General features: G+C 36.9%; 1 protein-coding gene across 4 annotated transcripts in view; it reads right to left on the reverse strand.

The window, feature by feature from the left end:
- Positions 1 to 7,108: 7,108 nt before the first annotated feature.
- The window catches only part of ETV1 (ETS variant transcription factor 1), a gene marked incomplete at its 5' end in the record, with an annotated part of 86,725 nt that continues 68,508 nt past the window's right edge, over positions 7,109 to 25,325 (reverse strand). For 3 of the 4 annotated variants that reach the window (XM_081101918.1, XM_081101917.1, XM_081101919.1), the window contains 5 exons: positions 7,109 to 8,829; positions 14,861 to 14,962; positions 19,813 to 19,982; positions 23,231 to 23,299; positions 25,099 to 25,167. In XM_081101918.1, coding sequence (XP_080958044.1) covers positions 8,608 to 8,829; positions 14,861 to 14,962; positions 19,813 to 19,982; positions 23,231 to 23,299; positions 25,099 to 25,167 — 632 coding nt within the window. In that variant the 3' untranslated portion in view covers positions 7,109 to 8,607. The remainder of the gene's footprint in view (positions 8,830 to 14,860; positions 14,963 to 19,812; positions 19,983 to 23,230; positions 23,300 to 25,098; positions 25,168 to 25,325) is intronic. The other variant, XM_081101916.1, reaches the window with a different exon arrangement.

Raw genomic sequence — 25,325 nt, forward strand, 5'->3', positions numbered from 1 at the left:
GTTATTGTTGCTTGGAACCATCAAACACTAATACAATGTTCCTTTCATAATACAGTGAGGAATCCCACTATGTATACTAGTACATACATAGCAAGTGGGTGTTTGATAAATGTTTTCACTCACGATGCTCAGAATCAAGGCAGTCTAGAAGTTACTGACTGGGTAGTCTGCCCTGCCTTGATTTTTAGCTACATTTTTAACATCCTCCTGTATTATGGGCCACGTAGACAAATGCTTCACTTTATAGTACATGGTTGAAGTGAAACAATCATCATAGTTGAATAAAAGTATCCCTGCTTCCCACTGTCACTAGCATTCTTAAGGCTACATGTTTACCATATTTCTTTTGCATAGAGTCTATGTACTATATGATAAAATATTGCAGCTTAATAAGTATACCACATTATATAGTTCTCTAAGTATGTGTTAAATTCACAATGGCTAGTCTACCTATTGGGAGGGAGAATAATTTAGATGCAGAACATATATAATCAACTGATTTTAAAGCAATATTTAATAACAAATTGTAGAAGACTCATATATGGAGATGTTAAAAGATTAAATCAATGAATTTCCCAACATAAAACAAATGAATAATCCAAAGTCTGTCTACTACGAGTGACTTAATAAATCTATGTGGAGCCGAAACCGGTTTGGCTCAGTGGATAGAGCGTCGGCCTGCGGACTGAGAGGTCCCAGGTTCGATTCTGGTCAAGGGCATGTACCTGGGTTGCGGGCATATCCCCAGTAGGAGATGTGCAGGAGGCAACTGATCGATGTTTCTCTCTCATCGATGTTTCTGGCTCTCTACTTCTCTCCCTTCCTCTCTGTAAAAAATCAATAAAATATATTTAAAAAAAAATAAATAAATCTCTGTGGAGTGTATTTCTTCTTTGGGAATCTAAATTATCATAATATTTATTTTCATATTTTTCCTTGTTTTAGTTTTAGAAACACTGCCTCAGGGTTTCTACATAATCACAATTTTTTTGGTGAAAATAAACAGTAAATTCTGGTGAAGTCTTTTTTTCAATTGATTCTATTTCTTAATATTCTTGATACTGAATTTCAGAGGTAAGCATGTGAAATAATTAAAATGACAATTTTATGGGTTATTTGTAACAATTCCTATTTACACCTGCAAAACCAGCTCCTCATGTGGCAAACACGTAAAAAGCCAACAAATAAATTTGGAATGTATGACATTTGGGCCTGGTATTTCTATCTGAAAAAAATTAAATAATAGAAACTTACTTCTTCAGATGCTGCCTTTTCAATAACAAATCATAATTTACTCAGTAAAATGATTCTTACAAAAGGCACCTTAATCTATATGTGATTAAGTACCATCTTTCAAGGAACAAACTTTGAAAGGAACCTATAAGAGACTTGAAAAGTCACAAAAAATATTTGGTTTATTTTAATCTAGCAAGTTCTTAGACTAAACATATGGGCAGGGGGTGGTGGAGAGTTGCCCGATTTATCTTGATAGACTAATTTCACATTGATTAAATACTGTTATTAAAACTAGCATGTTTCTGTTTGGGAATTTTTGCCATAAACTATATCTGAAATTACCACCGTGTTAAAGAATTTAAGCATAGCTTCAGTATGCTTGTGTCTTTATGACACATTAACCAAATTCTTCAATTCAAACTAAAGAAACAGGAGTGCAAAAGATCAGTTCACTTTCATGAAGCTTGTTTTAAGGGGCTATTTTTATTTTTTAATACATTTAAATAACTGAGTTATTTTAAAAACATCCAATAAGGTGGTTACCTAAATGAACTTTTTCCCCTGCAACAATCATTGGGGCTTTGCAGAAATAGTGCTTATACATAATGTTTATTTTTCTTAAATAAAACTATTAAACTCCACTATAAAATTAAGGCCAACCATTAATAAAGAAACCACAAGTAATGTAAATTATTAGAAAGTATAGTTACCTTTTTTACATTTCTAATTCTAATATACTTCAGTATCTCCTGTAGTATTTTTAATAACACTTTAAGAATAAAAGAATCTAAATGTGTTAGAAGTAGTAGCCATAGTTGTACAACATTTTGAATATAATTAACTAGAGGCCTGGTGCACAAATTCATGCACAGGTGGGGTCCGCTGGCCTGCCCCAATCGAGGCTGATCAGACTGGGCCAGCCAGGTGGGGGGCTGAGGGTGGTTGGCAGGGGTGGGGGGAACCAATCAGGGGTGGGGCCGGACAGGGGAAGGGTCTGCAGGCAGTTGGCTGGCAGGTCCCACTCCCTGGTTGAACTCTCGGTGGAATTCCCAGTTGAGGGGACAATTTGCATATGTATTAGCCTTTTATTATATAGGATGCCACTGAACTATACACTTAAAATGACTTAAATGGCAAATTTTAAGTTATAAATATTTTACTATATTTTAAAGTAGAAAACATGTAAACAATTTTATTAGGAGTATTTTTAAGTATAAAGTAAAATATTTCTGTAGTGTTAAAAGGACAGAATTTTTCAGTTTCAAAAGTAGTGCCACATGCATTATCATTTTTCTTCTGCCAATTAAATTTACATTAAACTTTCTATAGGGCAATATAGAAAGTTTTACTGGCTATACAGGAAATTAAAAAGGTGTGTAAGATGTCACAGTCCCCTTTGCAGCAATGTGACAAGTTTTAAAAATTAAAATTTCATTATAAAATAGTTCCTATGCTTTCAGTTCTACTTTCTACTTTGAAAATCTATCTGTTACTCCTTCCGAATCACATGACTTTGAATCTACTATGCTTTAAACGTTTTCTTGGAAATCTATTCCAAGGGCAGTGTTTACAACTTTCCAAAGAATTTGATCAGGACATCTGTCTTTTGGGAAACCACTAAGTTATTTCCCTCCCCAAGAGGAAAACAAAGTGGACTTCAATCCTTTTCACTTCTAGATTCTGAAATGCTCAAAGTAAGTAACTACATACACAGATACTTACTATGGTTTGACTTTGGTGTTAAGTAGCACTTCAGTTCTTTTTCAGATTTTTCTATAGACTATTCAAAAATGGTCAAAAAATAAATTTTAAGTAAGACTTTGTTTAAGCAAAATGTGAGTCATTGTTACATACATTTTTAAGTCGTTAAAAACCTACAATAAGAACGTAGCAAGGTCCAGGTTACACGAAAGAGTAAGGTTTATGAGTTTGCCGGTGATCACATGACATCAACACAATGACATTTTGGTGTTGCCATTTGCCTCAGCTCCTCAGACTAAGCCAATTCAAGTGATGGGGTTGGAAGCATATGTCATGTTGGCTGGCACATGGGAGTCAGTGACATAATTTAGATAGTTCCTTCAACAAATTTCTTCCTGACACAGTTACCGAAGAGATTCATTTTCTCAGAAAAGTTTAAATGATTAGATCATAGAACTAAAATAAGTTTTATCAGGTGTCTTGGGACCTGTTACCAGAAAGAGAATAATACCTGGGAATTGATAGGAGTAAAGACATTACTTAAGTGCCTTGATCGTAAATTAAATGATTAAGATCTTTTAGATAATTAGAAGCAAGTCAAAATTAGACTACATTTACCAGTTTTAAAATGCGCCACATTCCAGAGTGATCACGATAGTCCAATATTTTCCATTTCTGGGCTTTTATTTTAGATTTAAGTTTTGAGCATATTTATTTTGCTATAATTACATAAATTTCATAGCATGTTTCTCAAACCATAAGTATAATTTTAATACATCCAAGTGAACTAAAAATCTTTCCCATGAAAACATAAATATAATTTTAGAATGGAAGTAAATAAGAATATTAGAGCCTATCTGCCAAAAAGCCTACCTTACATGTACATTCATAAACCATAGCTATTGTAGATATCTTTTTTAATTGAACACTCTAAAATTATCAATATTTCTATAAAGGCATCACTACTCTCATCAAATTCTCTCTTCTTAAACTATATTCTTCCATAAACTGATGTTTTTTGTAAATAAATCTTTATTTTTAAAAAAAAACGTTAAAAAAAAGTCAAGTCCTAAATGTACCAGTTGCATTGAGTAAACTGGGCCACATTCTTCAGTATTATGCCCCACACTGATACCTCATGGAAACTTAGCTATTATGCAATTCTTATCACAATTGCTCAGTGTGTCCATTTGCCTTAACTTCCTTCTATTATTTTTATCCAAATTCTATTTTTTTTACACCTCCATTTTTACCCTCCTTCATATCAAACTGCAACTGGAAAATGGCTCACACTCACTTCTTATTTTTAAATTTTAGTTTTTCTCTTTTAAGATACCAGGTCAGAAACATTCAAATGGTCTTCTCTGTGATGTTTTGTCATTATAAGCTCTGAAAATGCAAATAGACAATGACTCATTCTTGTAACTACTATGATCTAGCCAAATGGTATATTATTGAGTAATATATTTCTTCCTTATCATATAATGATAAGTTGACTCATATTTCAGAATTGTTATCTTAGTATCAGAGATATTCTATACTAGAGGCCTGGTGCATGGATTCATGCACCGTGGGGTCCCTCAGCATGGCCTGCAGGGATTGGACCAAAACTGGCAGTTCAACGCTGCCTGCCGGTCCCACTCACCCAGGCCCGGCTGCGCCTGCTGCGAGCTCGTGCTGTCAGTTCCGACTGGGAAAGGCTGACGCAGCCTGTGTCTGGCGCCTGTTGGTCAGCTGAGCAGTGCTCCTGCTGTGGCAGCACAATGACCACCAGGGGGCAGCTTTTGTGTTGAGCATCTGCCTGTCACTGGTGGTCAGTGTGCATCATAGTGACTGGTCATTTGTTTTTTTTAGGTTTTTATATATATAGATATCAGTCAGACCTAATAGTTAGTTGCAGATATTATGATTGCATAGTAACAACTCAACCTAGCACCAAAATAAGTTTATTTTTAAAAATACCTGGCTTGGACAACAGAATTGTGCTACTATGCTGTAATTATCATGAAAGGGAATTAAATAATCTAAAAGCTTGCTTCAATTATCATTTACTTTGACAGAACAGGTGAATTTTAATAAAGAAGGCTTTCAGTACCATTTATGCAGAGTAAAGTGAGACTATCTCAATGATGATCAAAAATGTTCTTTAATAATTTCTAATCATAGCTCATTCAGTAAAACGTATTTGTCCATCACTAAGTCAATAAGTATTTTTACTATACAGTGTCTTCATCTGTGTGGTAAACAACCTCCCTCCCCTCCATTTCCATGTTCTAATCCCAGGAACCTGTGACTGATAACTGATCTGGCAGAAGGGACTTTGAAGAGGTGATTAAAGATTTTGAGATGGGGAGATGACCCAGGTTTGTCTGGGTGGACCCTAAATGTAATCATAAGTGTCCTTATAAGAGGGAGGCAGAGCAAGATTTGTCTGTAGTAAAGGAGAAAGGAATATGGCCACAGAAGTAGAGATTGAAGTGATGGAGCCAGAAGCCAGGCAGGTCAGCAATCTCTAAAAGTGGAAGATGCTAAAATGGGGTTCACCCCAGGAGCCTCCGGAAGAAACAAGCCAGGTGGACATCTTAATTTTAGCCCCTTTAGACTTATTTTTGACTTCTGATCTCCAGAATGATCATAGGATAAATCTGTCTTGCAGCCAATGAATTTGTGGTAATATGTTACAGCATCTATAGGAAACTAATACTGGCATACCTCAGAGATATTGCAGGTTCCATTCCAGACCACCGTAATAAAGCCAGTATCTCAATAAAGCGAGGTGTAATCTTTTTGCTGGTGGAGGGTCCTGCCTTCAGTTTGTAAGAAATGCAACACCTGTGAAGCACAATAAAGCGAAGCCCAATAAAACGAGGTATGCCTGCACAATCTATAAAAAGGTTTAATTAAATAATCTCTGAGATCCTCTATGACTTGAGAAAACTGCTCTGCACTGTCAGACTTATGAATTTTTATTTTAAGCTTTTTTAATAGGCATAACAAGAAAAAATATTTTTCATTAACTATTTGGGACGTAACGTTCTTTGCTATTATTAGTCTGTTGGGTATCAGCATGTCATCAACAAGAGGCAGCAAACACTAGGGGAGATTTTTTTTTTATTTACTCTTACTAAGTTGAAGGAAAATGTTATATGACTGATTTTTATGTTTGAGTAGCCAATTCCGTTAGAAATTCAGAACACAAAATCTTACAGAAATCAGCTGCCAGATTTATTAATCTATCTGAAAATAAAAATACAACCAAACAAAATTAGAATAAGAACAGAACTTAAAAATAAAACTTTAGATTCATTTCCCAAAAGTTCATAATGCAATGTTTTAAATCCTTCTGTCTTAGAAATATCCTTAATGTTGGCCAATTACTTATTTCATTCAGTGAGTCACTACCTTAAACAGCAAAATATATAGTTTGTCCTTAAATAGTATATAATTAAAACCAATTCTTCCATTGATTCCTTAAGATAACTCATAGCCCAATCCTCCCCACTGGCAAACTATAGAATTTTACAAAGAAAATAAATGAAAAATGAAAAGAGAAATTAAAAAAAAAACAATCCTTAATACAATTTTCATTTACATCATATTTTAAAGATCCATTTTCAATTTCTCCAAATATGTCAATTCTCTTTCCAATAAAACTTTAGCTGAGTATTTTAAAATCTGTTTTTATTAAATGGCGGGGGGGAGGGAGGTTTCTGATTTTTAAGGCATATTTATTAGCCCACAACGGGTCTAACGATATATAATGTATGTGTAGAACAATCACTGAAATCACAGGTTACATACATATGTTGAATTAGAATTTTTTGTAGGATTAAATGTAAATAATATCGATTCAGAGATGTGTGGGAAAATGGGTAGCCAGGAGATTATCTTTCCCAATCTTTCCTGTGCTCGGCAAAATGCTTTCAGAGGTTGATTTTGGATTTTGTGTAAGAATTTTTTTTAACATTTTGATATAGACTCTAAAATGGTTGTTCCTCTGGGATATGGATGGATTGAACAAAATTTATGTTTCTTGCTTGAATTGTTTAGCAAGCTATTCAGAGATGATATAAAACCACTTACTTATGGTTTTTTCAAGGCGAATGGTACAACACAACCTGCTTTAAATGTTTTCCCCAAATGCAAAAACAAAAACAAAACAAAAACCTTTGGAACTTTAAATCTTTAAATCTTCTTTCAAATAATCCAATCACATTTACACAAGTGTCCAAAACAAGAGGAGGGACAGATATCAGTGCCAGCACTATGTCATACAGCAACTTCCTCAGATACTTTTTGACAGTTTGTAAATCATATTCCATTTCACCAAAGTTACAAAAGTTTCCACAGTTTCCCTTAGCAAGCTGAAGCTTACTCTTCATTTGTCAATGTGCATAAAAGCTGCTTATAGCATAGCATGGCGTAAGCTATTTTTTAAGCAATAAATGGTTTGAGTCATCTATTTTGTCCTGAAATGCTATCTGTAGTTAACTGCATTGCTTATAAATGGTCATAGTAAATTCAGCATGAAAGAGAATATTACAGAAAAGACAGCAGCAGAAGCATTAGCATTATCTAATATTTATATATGTTATCAACATAACACAGCAGTAAAAGGTTTAAATGCATATCAATGGGTACCATCTCTAAAAATTACTATAGTACCTATTTAGTGTACTGGATATTTTTCTTAAGGAGTGCCTGCCTTATCTAGAACAGCATAATAAGTGATTTAGTACAGTTAATTCTTACTGATTAAATAATGTTTTCATGTACTAAAATAAGTGAAAAGACAGATTTTTTTTTTTTTTTGCTTCATTGTGATCCCAGATTTAATATTTAAATGCAAGTCCCAAGGCCCGCGATGGATCATTATTTAACTGAAGTGGGCTTCAACGTATTGGGACAACAGTATGATTTGTATCTAAATAGCAAGGTGGCACCAGATACATGTAATGCTACTGGCCTGGGACTCGGTTTGGAGCCAGAGTCCAAAATCGTGCCCCTCACTTACAGTCATGGTGATTGCTCAACTGCAGAGAGAATTACCCATATTATGGTCACCCTCTGGGTGTCCTCTATAAAGCAAAACAAAGCAAAACAACAGCGAACGCAATCTCTACACACCTTTCTATAAGAGGTGCAAATACAGTCATTTCTAACATGAAACTGCCATGTACAGTAGATTTCTTTGTACACCTTGCAGAGACTCCGAAACGATAGGGGAAGATGCCCAAGGCAAATAGACTCCAAGTGGATATTTACACAATGTGAACTAACTGTACCATAGATACCCAGAGGAAATGAACATCCTCTTATGCTGTTATCAAAGGAACATGATGTAGTTTCATCAAACTTAAAACCTGTAGGACCCCCTCCCGAGCCTAAGTAAAAAGTAATTCCCCGCTCCCCCCGCCCATTCACCCTCTATCTTCCTGTTACACAGAACAAGTGTTTAGATTACTCCCACCCACCCACAAATAAAGTGCGCAGTCCATGACAGACCATAGAATAATGCAACAGGAAAAGCCCCTTTTGTGTATTATTATTTAAAAATAAAATACAAACAACAAAAATCGAACAAAGACTGGAGAGAATGCAGAGATTCTCTGCATCTTCCAAAGAGAGGGCCAGTGCGAGAAGGCCCTGCTGGACTGTCCCGAGTGCTAGTTAGTACACATAGCCTTCGTTGTAGGGGTGGGGGTTGCAGCAGCCCCCTTCGGGCATGTAGGCCATGCTCTCGTCAAAGTGGGACAGGGGCACCGTGTCCTCCTCGTTGATGTGACGTTCCATGTCCGTCTTCAGCAGCGGGCGCTGGTTATCTGGGAAGGCCATGGAGAAGAGGGCTTCTGGATCACACACAAATTTGTAGACATATCTCTCGCCGGCCACCTGATGAGAACATGGAAGAGAAACACCCAACCTTATGTATGTGGTACCGAATATTAACCAGATTTACTTTGGTGACTGCACAATATTTACCAATATCGAATCTTTGTGTTGTATGCCTGAGACTAATATAATATTAAATGTCAATCATATCTCAATAAACACACACACACACACACACACACACACACACACCTTCACTATCCCAGATGGAGGACAGGGAAGGAAAAAAAAGAAACATGGTTTCATACATCAGAATGGATGTATAACAAAAGAAAAAGCCACCAAGTATACGTAGATACACATAAAAGACCAAAAAAAGTTTTTACTTGGTGGGATAAATTATAGTTCGATCGGAAGAAATGCAAAGTGTTGACCCTGAATAATATTTGCATTCATTCCAGATATAGCTAGAAAGCTGAGCTGGTTTTAATATAAAGGTAAGCTTATATTGTCATTTAGAGGTTTGAAAAAAATCAGTGATTGCATGCAGGCATCTCACATGAAGGGTGTTTTTTTTTTCTGTTTTAAAAAGTAATATCTCTAATTGTAACTTAACTGGACCTTTAAGGTGCTATGTCTCCCTCTTAATACTACATTTGTGAAACTGCAGAGAAAGTAAACTTCCAAACGTAAGAAAAATGTGTTGTGTTCCTAATAAGATGAGACTAGTGATTCACTGATTCATAGGGTGAAATGTGGTGGTTTTTTTGTTTGTTTGTTTTCTCCCTGCTGTGTATTCTCATTGAAAAAGAAAAAAAAAAAAGACACATAGCCTTATTTAAATGAAAGATGGATCAGGAGGACAGCATTATCCTGGGTACATCACTTTAAAAAATGAAGGCGAGATGCATTAGACAGAAGTTAAGGATGTGTGTAAAGTGTCAGATTGAAGCAGGAGGTGTAAAAAAGTGAAAGGAATTTAAAATACACAATGCATAAGGAGGAAATGAGAGCAAAAAATGTGACAGCTGTTCGAAATAAAGGAGCAGCATAATTTGTAGGGAATGAAATGTCCCAAACTTAAATTCTGAAGAGTGATGCTTCTCTAGGAAATTATAAACAATTGAGTGAAACAAATATGGCCCTCCACCCCCTTCCGCTATTAATAAAGAATGCCAAGGTTCTCAAAACCGGGGTGATGAGTGGTGTAGAGATCAATACAATTCATTACATGAACTTTGGTAGTAACTTTCTGTGTGTGTATCCAGAGTTCAGTAATTTTCAAAAGGTGAAAATTAATCACCTCTGAGTTTCTATGCATCGGAAAGGCACTGCTGGTTGCTTTGTGATCTGGGGAACGGTGAGTTCATGGTTTGTGAACTATCTATATGTTTGGAAATAAAGAACTAACTAAGCAAAGAGAAATGCTGTTCTGGACCCAGATTTAGAATAATTTTACCCTGATTTTTTGTCTTGCAAGGAAAAACACTTTGCAGTGGTTCTCAACCTTCTGGCCCTTTAAATACAGTTCCTCATGTTGTGACCCAACCATAAAATTATTTTCGTTGCTACTTCATAACTGTAATGTTGCTACCGTTATGTGCCGGGAGCTGGTCCATGCTTGCTGTTTCAAGGGACCTGGCATATATGGCATACTGTTCTTAATATGTTTGCTCACCTTCTTGGCACTATGTGTTTTAACCAAGGTCACCTCTCTGAGAAAGGTTGTTTCCCCAGGTAGGGATTTTCCCCTGAAGTTAGGGAGGGAATAAAACCTGTTAACTAAGTGCCAGGCGGGTAATTAATCACTTTAACTATGAACAATCATGCTTAAGCTACATAATCTTTACTCCCTGGAATAGAGATAAGAAATGCCCTAACCTTTGTAATAGAGATTGATAGGATTGAATCAACTGGTATAAATACAGATGTAACAAGACAGCAAGAGACACAGAGAGAGAGACAGAAATTGGCACAGAACCTACACAGAGGTTCTCTAGAGACAGAAGAACTTCGCTGGAGAGAACATGGCAAAAGATCCTGGACAGAAACTGGCCTCAGAACCTAGAGACAGAACCTAGCGAGAGAACATGGCAAAAGATCCTGGACTGAACCTGACTACAGAAATTGGCAAGAGAACCTGACTAGAACCTGGTGACTGAACCTGGCTGGAGAACCTGGACAGAACCTGGCTGGAGAACCTAGCGAGGGAACATGGCTACAGAACCTGACTGGAGAACCTGGAGAACCTAGCAAGACAACTGGACACAGAACCTGGCTGGAGATCCTAAGCAGAACCCCTCTGGAGATCCAGACCAGAACTTGGCTGGAGATCCTGGCTAGAGGTCCTGGCTAGGCTGCTGATCAACTGAACGCTGTCTCCGTGTCATTCCTTCTTCGCCGACTCCGTCTACGCCTTTGGGAACCCCTGGACCTGCTGGGGTTGGACCCCGGCAGTTATGAATCATAATGTAAATATCTGATATGCAGGATGGTGTTAGGCAACCCCTCTGAAAGGGTGGTTCGACCGCCAAAGCGGTCGCGACCCACAGGTTGAGAACCGCTGCTTTAGAGAATTCTAATAATCTGAATATTCTTAGGTTTGAAAAGGGTCAATGCTCAATTCGTATGAATTTGGATACATTTCTTAAATGGCTCTCAGCTCCCCCTTTTTGGGAGTAAATGGAGGAAGTCGGTTGTATGTAAGAGTGAGATGGAGGTCTATGGTACCCAGCAAGGCAAACTGAGGAGCCTGCATAAATGCATTCACTCTAGTCCTTCAGGAAAAGGAAATTACGTTCATAAAGGTGAAACTGTAGAAATAAAAATAGGCAATATCAGAAACAAAGCTAAGATACTAGGTCCTTTTGTTGTTGTTGTCATTTTTGTTCAAAGAATTTTGAGTAAAAAAAAAAAAAAAAGTAAAATAAATGGCTTTCATATCTCCGAGCGTTTTATCACCTGCTTTGTTTTGTTTGGGGCCGTGGAGAAAAAGGTCTCTGCTTTTGGCTACTAGAGCTTTTTTGTCCAACCTGTTGCTATTGGTTATAATTAGAAATAACGTAAATCAGTGTGGGGAATTAAACTGTATACCATGCAATCAAGATTATAAAATCTGTTAAGGACTTTGCCTTGATTCACTACTCCTTCTAGTTTTCTTTTGAATAAACATTTCTAGAGCTCGTACTATATTTATTAGACGACGTTAAGTGCGCAGAGCTTACAATAAGGGCTGATAACCAATGTAAGGAAATTATACTTTCCATTATTAGTAATACAATTACAATATGGAAATTGCTATACTTTAAGTGTACTCAAATTGTAATGCTGAGATAAATAAAACATGAATTTTGCAGGAGAGATCAATCAGAATTAAATAGAAAGTTCCTTTGGAACTATGCTTTTTTTTGGAAGAGTAGATATTTAAATTATGTGTTAACTTAAAATTTCAGAAGTAACACAGGGATCCTGGAGGAAAATTAAAAAGTATAGATTAAGCCAAAAGAAATAATGATCTATCATTTATATCATCCAGAAGTAACCACTATTAAAACATTTGTATATACTTTTCTAGGCATTTCTAAATGTTGAAATAGAAGTATATGCATATACTCTCTGGGGTATAATCATCATTACTCCACTGTTTCTTATTTCTTTCATAACTACTGAAATAATCAGTTAATTTTTACCTGTTTACATCCACTTGGTTATTTTTATTTTCAAATCTTTCCAAACTTGTTTAAACTTAAAACTGTATGTCTATATTTCCCATATACACATATAGTTTTAAGTTTAAACAAGTTTGGTCATATAAGAATTTTCCTACACATCGAAATACACAATTCTACATCATAGTGTTTTTTTTAAAGACCAGCATAATTTTCCTCTGAATAACTGTACTAAAATGTGCTTACCCATTAGAATGGTACATATTTTAATAGATCAAGAGGAGAAGGCAGGACATTCTAAAAAGTGGGAACAAAAGTAGAGCAGTGAGGGAGTCACAGGGGTGAGAAGAATGTCAAGTAGGATGGCTCAACACGTGTGAGGAAGAGTAAATTCAGAAGAACTGTACAAAGCCTCGAATGTGCTGATTACAAGTACACATTGACTTTTGCATGCTTCATCATTAAATGCCCTACCCTTCCTTACATTATACAATGACACCCCAAAAGGCCTGTCATACTTGCCACTTGCTATCTCATATTAGCTGATGATGAATAAAGAGTTGCAAATAATTTTCTCTGACAACTACAGCCTAAAAGGAGGAAATGTGAGGAGCAACATTTTTATCTGTATTTCAGCACCTATGCCATTATTTGATTACTTGATAGCATATCGCCCTTATTAATTTATTAAAATAAAATACGGGATATGGATAACTGGATGAATAAATATGAACATGGAAGTGCTTATAACAGCAATAAGTTTAAGTTTGAACACCGTTGAGAATATTTAAGACCAGGCATGACAGCCTGCCAAATACTGTGTCTAAAAGCTGAGGTCTGATGAGAGATCTTACAATACGTTTTGGCTCTCTGTGAATGCTCCCTTTAACAAGGGGCACAGGGATCAAGACACAAAACCCAGATATGCCCTGGATCACACTGGCTTCCGGGTGTGAGATGCATTCAGAGCTCCATGTGTTGACAACTTTTATTGTGCCAGGTACAATGCCAGTGTCTCAGATCATTAATTTTCATTTAAAAACTGCGCTGAGTCTATGAGGTCAGAGTGCACCATTTAGTAGGAGAACCTAGCAAACCTAGATCATGACTGCATTTTCTTTTACTGCTGATCAACACTGCCCAGGGGAACTGCTGAGCACCTCTGTGCAGCCCACCACATGTGCAGGAACTGGGGAGACGGTGATGAAAATGAAAGGAATGCAATGTATCTGAAAGGATGTGGCTGTCAATGGGAGTGGTGAGTAAAAGGCAGGAATTAAAAATGAACTGAGGGTTGTGATCAAATAAAAGGAACAGGTAGTAAACGGTTATACATTCTGAAGGTGAGGTTCAGGGACCGAGGAAGCAATGGAGAATCTAATCCAGCCTTATCTTTTAAGGATCTTGGAAGTTTAACTTCTAAGCTGGCAAACTCTGGAGCCCTGACTTGCTTTTGTCCAGCAAACTCCATAATGCTGTTCCCCTCTCTTCTAGTAAGTTTCATGCAGCAGCTGGCCTCGCTTTACTTGGCATAACTACGGGGACAAACATATGCCACAATCTGTAATAAATAACTATGTTCACGTCCTCCCAAAGCATGCATAATAAAACTGCAATGTTCACAATGGGTAAATTGTGAACTTAGTTCAGTAAAGACAATTGAATTGAATACACATGTGAGGCTGAAAATGTAATAATAGCAAATATCCAAATATTTTATCTTTATTTGCTCATGTATTCATTTCCTTCTTCAAAAATTATATATCATGTTCTAAATGTAATTTATTTGTTTTATCTCATTCTTTTTTTTTTTTTTTAAAAAAGCTACTTTCAAATATTAAGGGAAACTCATTTGAAAGAAAATAAATTTAACTTCATTCTACCAATAAGTAAGATCAAATACTTATTTTTAATAAATGGTTTAGGATGCTAAGCTGTCTGATAATGAAAGCCGGCGAGGTTTCAGGCAATAAAAGAATGTTTTCCAGAATGAGAACAAGAAATATCCTGAATGCTTTAAGAATCCGAATAAGGAATAAAAGTAAGAATTGGGTTAGTATTAGAATCTAAAAGCAAGGGGATTCAAATTTATATAATTCTTGAGACTATAGTTGAATATCAACAACTTTTTTGGGATGTATACATGCAATATTAGTGTACGGAAACAACATTTTTACCAAACACAGTGAAATAGGAACTTCCAGAAAGTCTACTATTTTCTACATGATATTATTATATATTTGTCTATGATGCCCATAAATTTATACATAGAAAGTCTTATAATACCCAAACCAAGAACTACGCATATGTTAAAGTGAGTGAAAACCCTACTTCAGTAATGCAATGTGTGGCTTTTAAAGTATGACAATGCACATTTTATGGGCAACATTTCAATGAATCTTAATGTTCTATTAACTACTCACCTTTTGCATGATACCTTTCTCATAATAATAGCGGAGTGAACGGCTAAGTTTATCATAGTTCATAGCTGGCCTGTTTTTCTGAATGCCCCAACGCCGGGCCACCTGCCACCAAAACAGAATTACATTGTAGTGTTTAGGTATTAACTTATCAAAATATTTCACTAAAAACATAGCTAATTGATTAATTACTTCCAACCCCTCCAAAACACATACAAATGAAAGAGGCAAAAGCCACTGTCATCTGCATTTCCTGTGTCCTGGTTTGGTTTTTAAACCAGGCGTGCAGTAAGCCTGAGCCATCACAATAGAATTCTTTGTCACCATTGTTTTGGATACAAAATTAAATGGAAATATGGGGATGTGTTTACAACTGGAATGAACAGGCTGCAATTCACTAAAATGAGGCAAGTTTCCCATTCTGAGAGACACTGCGGTTTTTTCCTTCTCCGTTTCCAGATAAACACTATAGATTAGGAGCAGCTTAGTGATCTCTCTGTGAAGGTGTCTTCTGAGGTTATGATACACCAAAGGAAAAAAGATACCCTATGATCAAAAGATATCCTACTCTTTTAAAGAAAAAAGACTGAACAGTGGCACTGTGTGTGTGTAGCAGAGGAAACAGTATACAAATTAGTAATCTGGACTGCAAATAATTTTTATTGCCTGAAGCAGCATCACAATAAAATTGTAGCCAGTACTAACTGGGGAATTAAACATTCATTTAGAGAACAGTAATTGGATGCTCAAAATAAAAAGGAAGTGGAAAAGGTCAGCATGTATATCAGTTCACAAACAAAAATCTCTAAAGCAGAATGTCCACTTTGTTGTTCAGTGAAAAATCATCACAGCTCTTTATAATGTGGCCTTGGAGGAGCAACTTCTCCGGCAAAGACAGTCTCCAGTGGAGCTTTAAGAAAACCCCCTTCCTCAATGTGTAGGTATCCCCCACCGCACCCCCACACTGGGCTAGCTAAAGCATTATACGGAACAGTGCCGCCAAAGTCACGTTCTCATTAATTTCCACTTTTTAACTAGTCTGAGCAGAAACTACAGCTGCCATTCATACTTCGCCAACCCCAAGAGAGTATTATGTAATGGGGACGGTGTTTTCTTTCGTGGCCATGAAATTCCAAGTTGTTGCCATGTCACATATACTAAAATGCAATACTTTCTGGAGAGATCGTTCTGTCTCTGCACTTCATTAGATTAACCGTTCTCCAGGGTGTTCTGTTTTTTTCTTTTCTTTTCTTTTTAAAATACTGATCCTTGCTAATTTCCCTCTCACCAATTTGTATTCCCTGAGGAAGATATGATGTAATCTAGTTGCATGCATCAGTATACTTTTTTTAAGGCACAGGACTGTGGTGTAACAGGAACAGGACTATATATCCAAGCAGACAGTCACAGTGGCAGGTACATCTTAATTTTCCAAAGAGAAACTGCATATTGATGTAAATGTTCTGAGCAATAGTGGAATGGGAAGGTGGCAATAAGAAAGTAAAGCAATACTTTCTAAACAGAATGTGTTTTAAGAACCTAACAATGGGCATCTGTACATTCTTAATAGGCAAGGCAACTCAACTGCATGCAAACCTGGATGAGACGTGGAAATAAAGTACTAATATCTCGTTAAATTAAACTAAAACTTCTGGATATTTATTCATTTATAAATGATTCCTTTCTAGAACTCAGCAGGATGCACCTGGAAAGTAAAATATTTGCAGCAACAAACTTTAAGATGATATTGTGGGAGAGAAAGATAATTTTGTTGTTGTTAATCCTCACCTGAGGTTATTTTTCCTCCCATTGGTTTTCAGAGAGTGGAAGGGAGGGGGAAACACACAGACAGAGAGAAACATCGATGTGAGAGAGACCCATCAATTGGTTGCCTGACTGGGTGGGGATCCAGGCAGGTATTCAGCCTGCAACTGAGGTATGGGTCCCTGACTGGAATCAAACCCAAGAGCCTTCATTCCAAGTGCTGACACTCTAACCACTGAGCAAAACCAGCTAGGGCAAAGATGACTTTTTTTTTTTATGCTATAATCAGAGTTTAATTTTTAGGATACCAATGAAGTCTCAGCACTGTGGGTATTAGTAAAGCACATTCATCATAGAGTTGAGGGAAATGGGACATATCAATATGCCTCTGTGATACAGACAAGTTCTAGAAGCCAACTGTACAACACAGTGACCAGAATCGAACCTGGGACCCTTCCGTCTGCAGGCTGATGCTCTACCCACTGAGCCACACCAGCTAGGGCCAATATCATTTTAAACTGCAAGAAGAAATATAAAGAAATGGAACCCCTGAGTACTTCCAACAAGGATGGCTTCACAGCCATCTTTCATAAGTGTGCTAACACAGACTGCCCAAGATCTGCTGTGTAACAGAGGGAGGAGCGTGATCACAGGCCACACAAGCTGAATAAATTTCACTAACACTTTCCAAAGAAATTTGAACATAAACAGTAAAGTCATGGCCTGATGGAAGCAATTGCAAAAGTGAACAATACAGCAATCAGAAATGGGATGTTTCATTCTGAACAAAGGCCTTAGGACACATTTAGTGCTTATTGCACAACTGCCATTCAGTTGCTTACTATTTGGACATGGCCTGCTGGCTCTGAATTACCCAGCCCCTTTTGACTTTATGTGTCTGCTACAGACAAGGAGTCTAAATGTCGGTTTGCTGTATGGAACACATGTAACTGTATTGCTTCCTTGTGTTTAAAAAAACACACACAGAAATTCAGAATTTAATGGATCTTAATGCTCCTCTGGTCAAGTCTTCTACTTAATTTAAAGCTGATTATCATAAAAGTCAACAGCTGCTATATAAAGAAAGTAACACTTGCCTATGAATTTTTACTTTCCTGAAAGGATCAATAATTACTGACATAATTCAACAATTCTCCTAACTTAACAAATATATAGAAAGAAATTTAATAAGCTGTTTCTCCTCAACTTTGTTTTAATTTCACATGGAGGGGAATAACTGATATAAATTCCGGTTGAACATATTCAGTTGTAACATGAACCAACTCTTGCAATTATTATTAACATCTTTCATGAGGTGGAGAACACATATTCCCATCAAGTTAATGGGCTTTCAGATTACTTTAGGTTAAGTGTTCTCAGTCTCGGTTTATTTCACATTTTTATAATTCTTATTATAATTTAAGCATATCTACATAAAAACTAATTTCCTTTGACAAATTTAGCTTTAGACACATTACAAACTTCAAACACCCAATCATCTAGCCCATTCTACATAATGGGCACTTTCACATGGTGATGCTGAGCCCTCTGTCTGCGTGTGTAGGGCGTGGGCAAAGATAATGTTGCCAGGCTCACACTCTAGTGTCACTACTTTTGACTTGGAGTAGACTTAGTTGTGCTAACCAACTCCTCTCTTTCATACTTCTCTTAATACATATTTGAATCAGATAATCTCCTAAATCTTAATGTGTGAACTAATCTCCTGGCTAACAAGTTAGAGCATGTTATCTTATTATGACTGAGTACATGATATCCTAGCGTAGAAATTTTAAGATATATAGATGCATTAGCCTAGATTATAGATGTCCAGTCTATATGAAACTAATCACTGTAGGTGTAAAACCAGCTGGATATCTTACTGAATTTTTTGACCTTTCTGAGGTGTTTAACATGCTATAGTCAAATGATCAGTCACAGATAGGTATGCTAGCTACAAGTCTTCTATTGCTTTCTTGGCTAATGTAAACCAAAGTCAGTTTTTTTTTAATATATTTTTATTTATTTCAGAGAGGAAGGGAGAGAGAGATGGAAACATCAATGATGAGAGAGAATCACTGATCAGCCGCCTCCTGCACGCCCTCTACTGGGGAGACCGTGCAACCCGGGAATGTGCCCTTGACTGGAATCAAACCCCCGGGACCCTTCAGTCTGCAGGCCGATGCTCTATCCACCGAGCAAAACTGGCTAGGGCCCAAAGTCAGTTTTAATGGTAGCAGAGCAAGCAACTTTAATAAGACAAACATTTCATAGAACAGTCACCTTTCCATACCGGGTCCAAAATGCTATTCCTGAGTTACACTGTAGTAACAACAGTAAACTTCAGCCTAAATCTAGAGCTGGGAAGGAGGCGGGGGAGGGGTGTGTGTGTGTGTGGAATTAACTGAGAAGTTCTTCAAGAAAATACTCCATTTGTATAGGGGTGGGGACCAGTGGGGAACAGCGACAGCTGAACAGTTAGTTGAATGTGTTTTGCATTTATGCATATTATCTCTATCCAGAGTCCCCTCATTTTGTTAATTTCTATGCATTATGGTGAGTTTTAAACTTCATCCCTACCTTCCAACGGAGTGTGCCAGGGCCCAGCTGACTTGAAACAAATATCACCAACAATCAAAGGGAAATAATGTTCCTACAGGCCTGTGTCTCCTAAGAAACATTTAAGAAGTGACAATGCCCCACTGCGGCTCTTGCATGTGGCTATCTCCCACTGCTGTTTTTCCTCCATCCCCTATTGCAGACACTTTGGTCTATAAATATTCCTCTCCAACTCGCTCCATAACATCAAGATTGTACAAATAATAATTGCCAATTAGCAACAACAACTCCTCCTACTTCAAACCAGTTGAGCCTCACAGATATCCCCTTTCTGCCCTAAAGACCATCCAACACCCACACACTTAGATGCTCCCTTAGAGATTCCTAAAACCCTGCGTCCTCGAATAAACACGTCTGCTTATGATGCTCTGGTTGATTTTCTTCACTATCCACGTGGTAGGATGGTATTCACCAGGAACCATCATGCAACATGTTTTATCTTAAATGTACACCTGCTTCCCCCCAACACTTTATAATTTGGAAGGATTCCCTAAATTTTAAAAGTTAAAAAAATCCTCATATCTGGCATATTGATCACATATGTTTCTTTATATGATAAGATCGACTAAACCCACCTCTTCAGGCTCAATCAGTTTGAATTCCATGCCGCGCCCAGTCCAGGCAATGAAATGGGAATTGGAGGGGTCATCCAGGAGAGCTACCAAAAACTGCCAGAGCTGAAGGGATCCCCGCCGCTGGTATGTGGGTCCTTCCCTATACATTCCTGGTTCTTGCTTGATGTCCCCTAAATTAAAAGGAAATTAGGTGTCTATTATTAGCAACATGATATTTGCATACATTTACATTAAACCAGTGTTCCATGGCTAAACCACAGACACTTTATGGGTTTCTACGACATGTGTTACCATTAAGTAGGGCTTTAAAATACTTAGGGGATTGAATGTAAACCACAAAATCTATCCAAACTCACAGAAAAATGTATACAACACATAAGGGTCAAAATAACTGCATATAGGTGTGGAATAACCGTATGGCTGTCATTTACTTATAAAAAGTGTGTATTGCTATTTTTTTCATTGATTTCTTTAAAAACCGTAGCATATAATCACACTTCTTTGCTGTTATTGTTAATATCATTACTCACTGCTCTAAGCAACGCTGAAGATGGAGGAATCAATTTTCAGCTTTTGGGCTTTTTATTTGTAGAAATTAAATCCTGCAAACTACAATTTATAAATATCTCATTGACCTGGACATGACGAACTTGCATATTTTAATGCAAACATGTCAAAGCAAATTTAATAGCATCTTAAACTCTGAGTTAAGTAATCTGCACTTTATACAATTAGGCAAATCTCAGGGGCAATTAAGGGCAAGCTGGTTACCATCATAGCATCTTTCGTCCACCTCTTCAAACAGGCACTAACACTTTTGCAACTGGCAACAAATGAAAATTCTTTCTCATTTTTCTTTTACTTGCGTTTCACTCACTTAAATTTAGCTTGCTTCTCTTTTCGTAAAAGTCCAACTTAAAAATGTATATACCAGAGCTTTCAGTAAATTTATATTTTTAAGCAAGAAAGGTTTGTTACATTTATTTGGCAGTCATACATAGTGCAATAACCACTGAAGCAGATTACAGCAATAACAATGTTATTATTGAAATGCTTCTGGTATAAGATCAGATGTCTTGGTTTTTGCAAAAACACAAAAACAAAGTAAAAACAAATAAAAAACTACTGATTATTTACTTCTTTTTCCAACCAACTGTCTTTAAAATATATAGAATAGAAGAGAATAGAATGCCTAATGCCCCACGAGTATATCATTGTTAATGGATGAATTTCTCTTCTCCACTAAAGGAACAATTTAGACAGAATATATTCCAGCTGATCTACTCACACTAAATGTGAATTATAAAACAGACCAAATCACAAGCTTTTAAAAAACTTTCCTTTGATCAGTAAACAGAGATACACCTCTTAAAATAATTACAGCAAGAACACCACTTTAAAAACCTAAACCAAAGTCAAATGATTGTCAGTAGCTGCTAAAAATCATTATGTTGTCTTGGTCTAAGCTAGGTAATATAGGAGTGCCACTCTCTTCATATTGATTCCATGACAGTTTTATTTATCGTTTTTTTTCCTTCTGATATTTACAAATTGTTCATGGGGGCAACTGAGTAATTATGCAGACAGAGTGAAAAACTGTCAAATTTTATAATCTTTAGATTGCTTCTGCCTATAAATGTTACTGACTGTACTGGCCTGGTACAGTGAAAAATAAACAACCTTTTGTTATTCTTTCTTCTTGTTCTCTACTTCCTATAAAATGTAAGACTCTTACTATCTTCCAGAAAATATTTTCTACTATAAAACTGACTAATATTTAAAAGTCAAAGGGAATAATCAAGACAGACAGCTGCCCTGAACATTAGTCTGATATTGGCCTGTTGGATTATATCATAATCCTGTCCATAGTTTTGAGCTATTTTTCTTCCTTATATGCCCACACTGACTACCAATATTTCTTAAAATGTTAAGCTTGCTAATACTGAACAAAACTGTAAAGGTCATTCCAAGAAGTAAAGGACTCTCAGGGGAAAAAGTTGTATTTTAAGAATGGTGATGCTCTACTAAATGGTTAAAAATAACACAGATCATGCCTCTGAGACTCAATGCTTAAAACAAACATCTATTGTAAAATAAAGCCAAAAAAGTGACCCCATTAGAGTTTTAACCCTGTGACCTTGAATGAACTTAACAATTTAAAGGAAGGCAAAGGAAACAGACCTTCTCAAGACTTGGCATCCCATCCCTTCTGAGAGGCGTAAGAGTAGCAGAAACCTTGAGAACAGAGGAGTCTAAGGCAACTAATTAGAGATTGAGAAGCAATCTGAGCATGACTTTGCTGTTTAAATAATGACAATTAAAAACTTCTGAGAGCTACCAAGTCATTATGGCCACGATCCCCAAAGTTTGTGCAATCAGCTAATCAGAGGGCCCCTGCTCGTTTCCTGTTAAACAATCCAAGCAGGAAACATGGAGACCACTCTGAAGGGCCACTAAGTCAATTAAGTGTTCAATTTTTACCCAAGCTTCCTCTGTCTGGACCAGTGGTTCTCAACCTTGGCTGCACATGAGAATCACCTGGGAATCTTTTTAAACTCCTGATTTCTGGGCCTCATCCTCTGGAAATTCTGTTTCTTTGTTACTAATGTTGTGGCCCCACCCCATAACAAAGAAACAGAATTTCCGGAGGATGAGGCCCAGAAATCAGGGTTTTAAAAAGATTCCCAGGCGATTCTAATGTGCAGCCAAGGTTGAGAACCACTGCTCTAGATGCTGACTTCTGCCACCCTTGTCAAGAAAAGAAGATTCTATCTAACTGGCACTCCTTTCTAACACCTGGAACCTTCTCCCGGGAGCAGTGAATGATGTTAAAAAGGTAATGCTTTCCCAACTCCTTTTCAAGCAATTACAAAGTAATGCCTCTAGTAATGAACATCTTCCCAGAAAAAAAAAAAAAAAAAAAAAACACCAAAAAGGAAGGACTAGCAATCACTAACCAAATGGGCAGCTATGCTGGTCCCATGTTCCATAATGCATCTTTTCATGAACAATAAAAGGAAAGAGGCCGCATTAGTCATCTGTGCATCCACAGTAGCATGCTTTCTGTTCTGCTTTGTTAATTACGGGATCAGCTTTCAATAAATCTCCAACAACAAGCTGCATGAGCTCAGCAGGGCAATGGAAAGCCCCTCTTACTCTACGCAGAGCTTAGCAAGAAAGGCACTCTGGCTATAGCTCTAAGAATGAGATCTCTTATGGGACAAAAGAAAAAAAGCCTCTTAATGGAGACAGGAAAGAGAATTTATAAAAGGTAAAAGTTTAGCAAGAATTGAGTGCATCATAAATGACGCGTTCAGAAATGTTTACATAGGGATGTTGACTGTTTTCAAGAGAAGCTAGAGTGATCTCTAGACTCCCACTACAAAAAGCAAAACTTGAAGCACAATGAGAAACCTACCATCGAATTTCTCAGGGACAACACAGGTGTCATCATAAAACTGCCTGGGGCCCTTTTCAAACATACAGCCTGTGGGAGAAAATGAGACACATTTAATCATGATAGAAACGAAGCTCACAAGCAATTTAAAATAGAACCATGAACACAGAAACTGAGGTAGAACATAACTGCCATTTTTCAGCGCTGTGACCCTGGGCACATGATTTAAGTCACGAGCCTTAGTGTCCTCGTCTATAAAATGAGAACAATAAACCATCTATCTTTTAGGTATTTTGGGAAGATTAAATGATTTAAAATATACAAGTTTAGACTAGTGTTTAATACACGGTGATATATGAGAATTAGCTATTGATGTTATTACTAACCAAGCATAGCGTTCCCATAAACACTGGGGAACCTAGGGTTTATAACAGCCGTGGGCAAACTACGGCCCGCGGGCCGGATCTGGCCGGTTTGAAATGAATAAAACTAAAAAAAAAAAAAAAGAGACCGTACCCTTTTATGTAATGATGTTTACTTTGAATTTATATTAGTTCACACAAACACTCCATCCATGCTTTTGTTCCGGCCCTCCGGTCCAGTTTAAGAACCCATTGTGGCCCTTGAGTCAAAAAGTTTGCCCACCCCTGGTTTATAACCTATCATCTCCTTTCCCATTTTCTTCCGAATTTTGTTACTCAATGAGACGACAGGGAAATCAAAATAAGTTACTGATATTTGCTTTGCATTACTGCCCTAATGAACTAGTCCGAGAGTCTAGCCTAGATATTTCCTTCCGTGGAGAAATATCTAGGCCAGTCTCTTCATGTTTTCATCTTTAATAGCCAAGGTAGTTAAATAAAAATTTTTAAACTTTCCTTTTTTTGCTGTAAGGCCACACACACACACACACAGTGCAAACTAAAGTGACAGCTTTTCACAATCATTTTGTCCTCCAAATAGTCTTAACTGTGGACCTTTATTTAATTGTTATATTTAATCACCAGGAAGAGATTTCACATAGTCATGGTTTTATTTCCAAAATGTATTAGTCTCTATTGTGGATACATAAGATTAACAACAGTAGCAACAATAATTTCATTGCATTTGTGCGGACTTTTGTTCTCAAATATTTTGGACATACTAGCTCATTAAACTATCTTCTAAACACAGGAATTTACGTCTACTAATATAATTTATATTAAACAACCAATATTAGCCCAAACCTAGCAGGATACACCTGCATCATGTCACTGAAAATACATATACTGTCACATCAAGAACCATGTGACATAAATATTTTAATGTGAATGATATCCAGATAAAATCATTTTTATTCTTTCTTTCAATATCAAAGTCCTTTAGATCAACGCTTTTCCACCATGGTTACCATAAACATATCCACAATAAAAACTCTACCTCTAGTCCTCTTGTGCGAATTTCTATTCTTAATAACTTGTCCAAAAATGTAAAATCCCAGATTTTTAAAAGTAAATACCGTGTTTTATTTTTAAGAGATTAACTTAGGTCTGTAAAGCAAAACTGAAAATTCCTCGAAGATACATTTCAGTAGAGAGCAGCAAGGCGGGGTAATCTATAAAGCACATGTTCTGTTTAAAAAGGATGTGGTTGTTGGCAAAAAAAGAACACAGAAATCCACGTTTCAGCTGCTTATGTGCACATGACTCATGTTAACAACCAAATGCAGGATAGCATGACCTGAAAAATCATTCTTTTACTTTAAAAAGATAAAGTTGAAAAGTAATGGTTTAGGGAACATCAGTTCTTTTCCCCGTAAAACATCGTGATTAATTAAGTGACTGCATCCTTGGGATGTCTGATGATTGTGACAGGTATTTGCCAGGAATTTCAGTAAATGGAAAACTTAACTTCTGTTCTGCTGGGATGAGCCAGGAAGCCTTCTTGCCTCATATAAATGGAGTGGCAGCTAGGCACTTCTGAAAGAGGAAACAACATCGGTCAGGGAGCAGCCTGGAGCTGAAACCTGCTGTTATCAGTGGACACAGTGCAGATAAGAAAGTAACAGGAATGGACACGAGTCTCCATGAGGGGAGCTTGTCAGCACAGTTAACATTTCAGGCGGCCACACACAAGA

Source organism: Myotis nattereri (genome assembly GCF_964212035.1).
Source record: "Myotis nattereri genome assembly, chromosome: 11".
Taxonomy (NCBI): domain Eukaryota; kingdom Metazoa; phylum Chordata; class Mammalia; order Chiroptera; family Vespertilionidae; genus Myotis; species Myotis nattereri.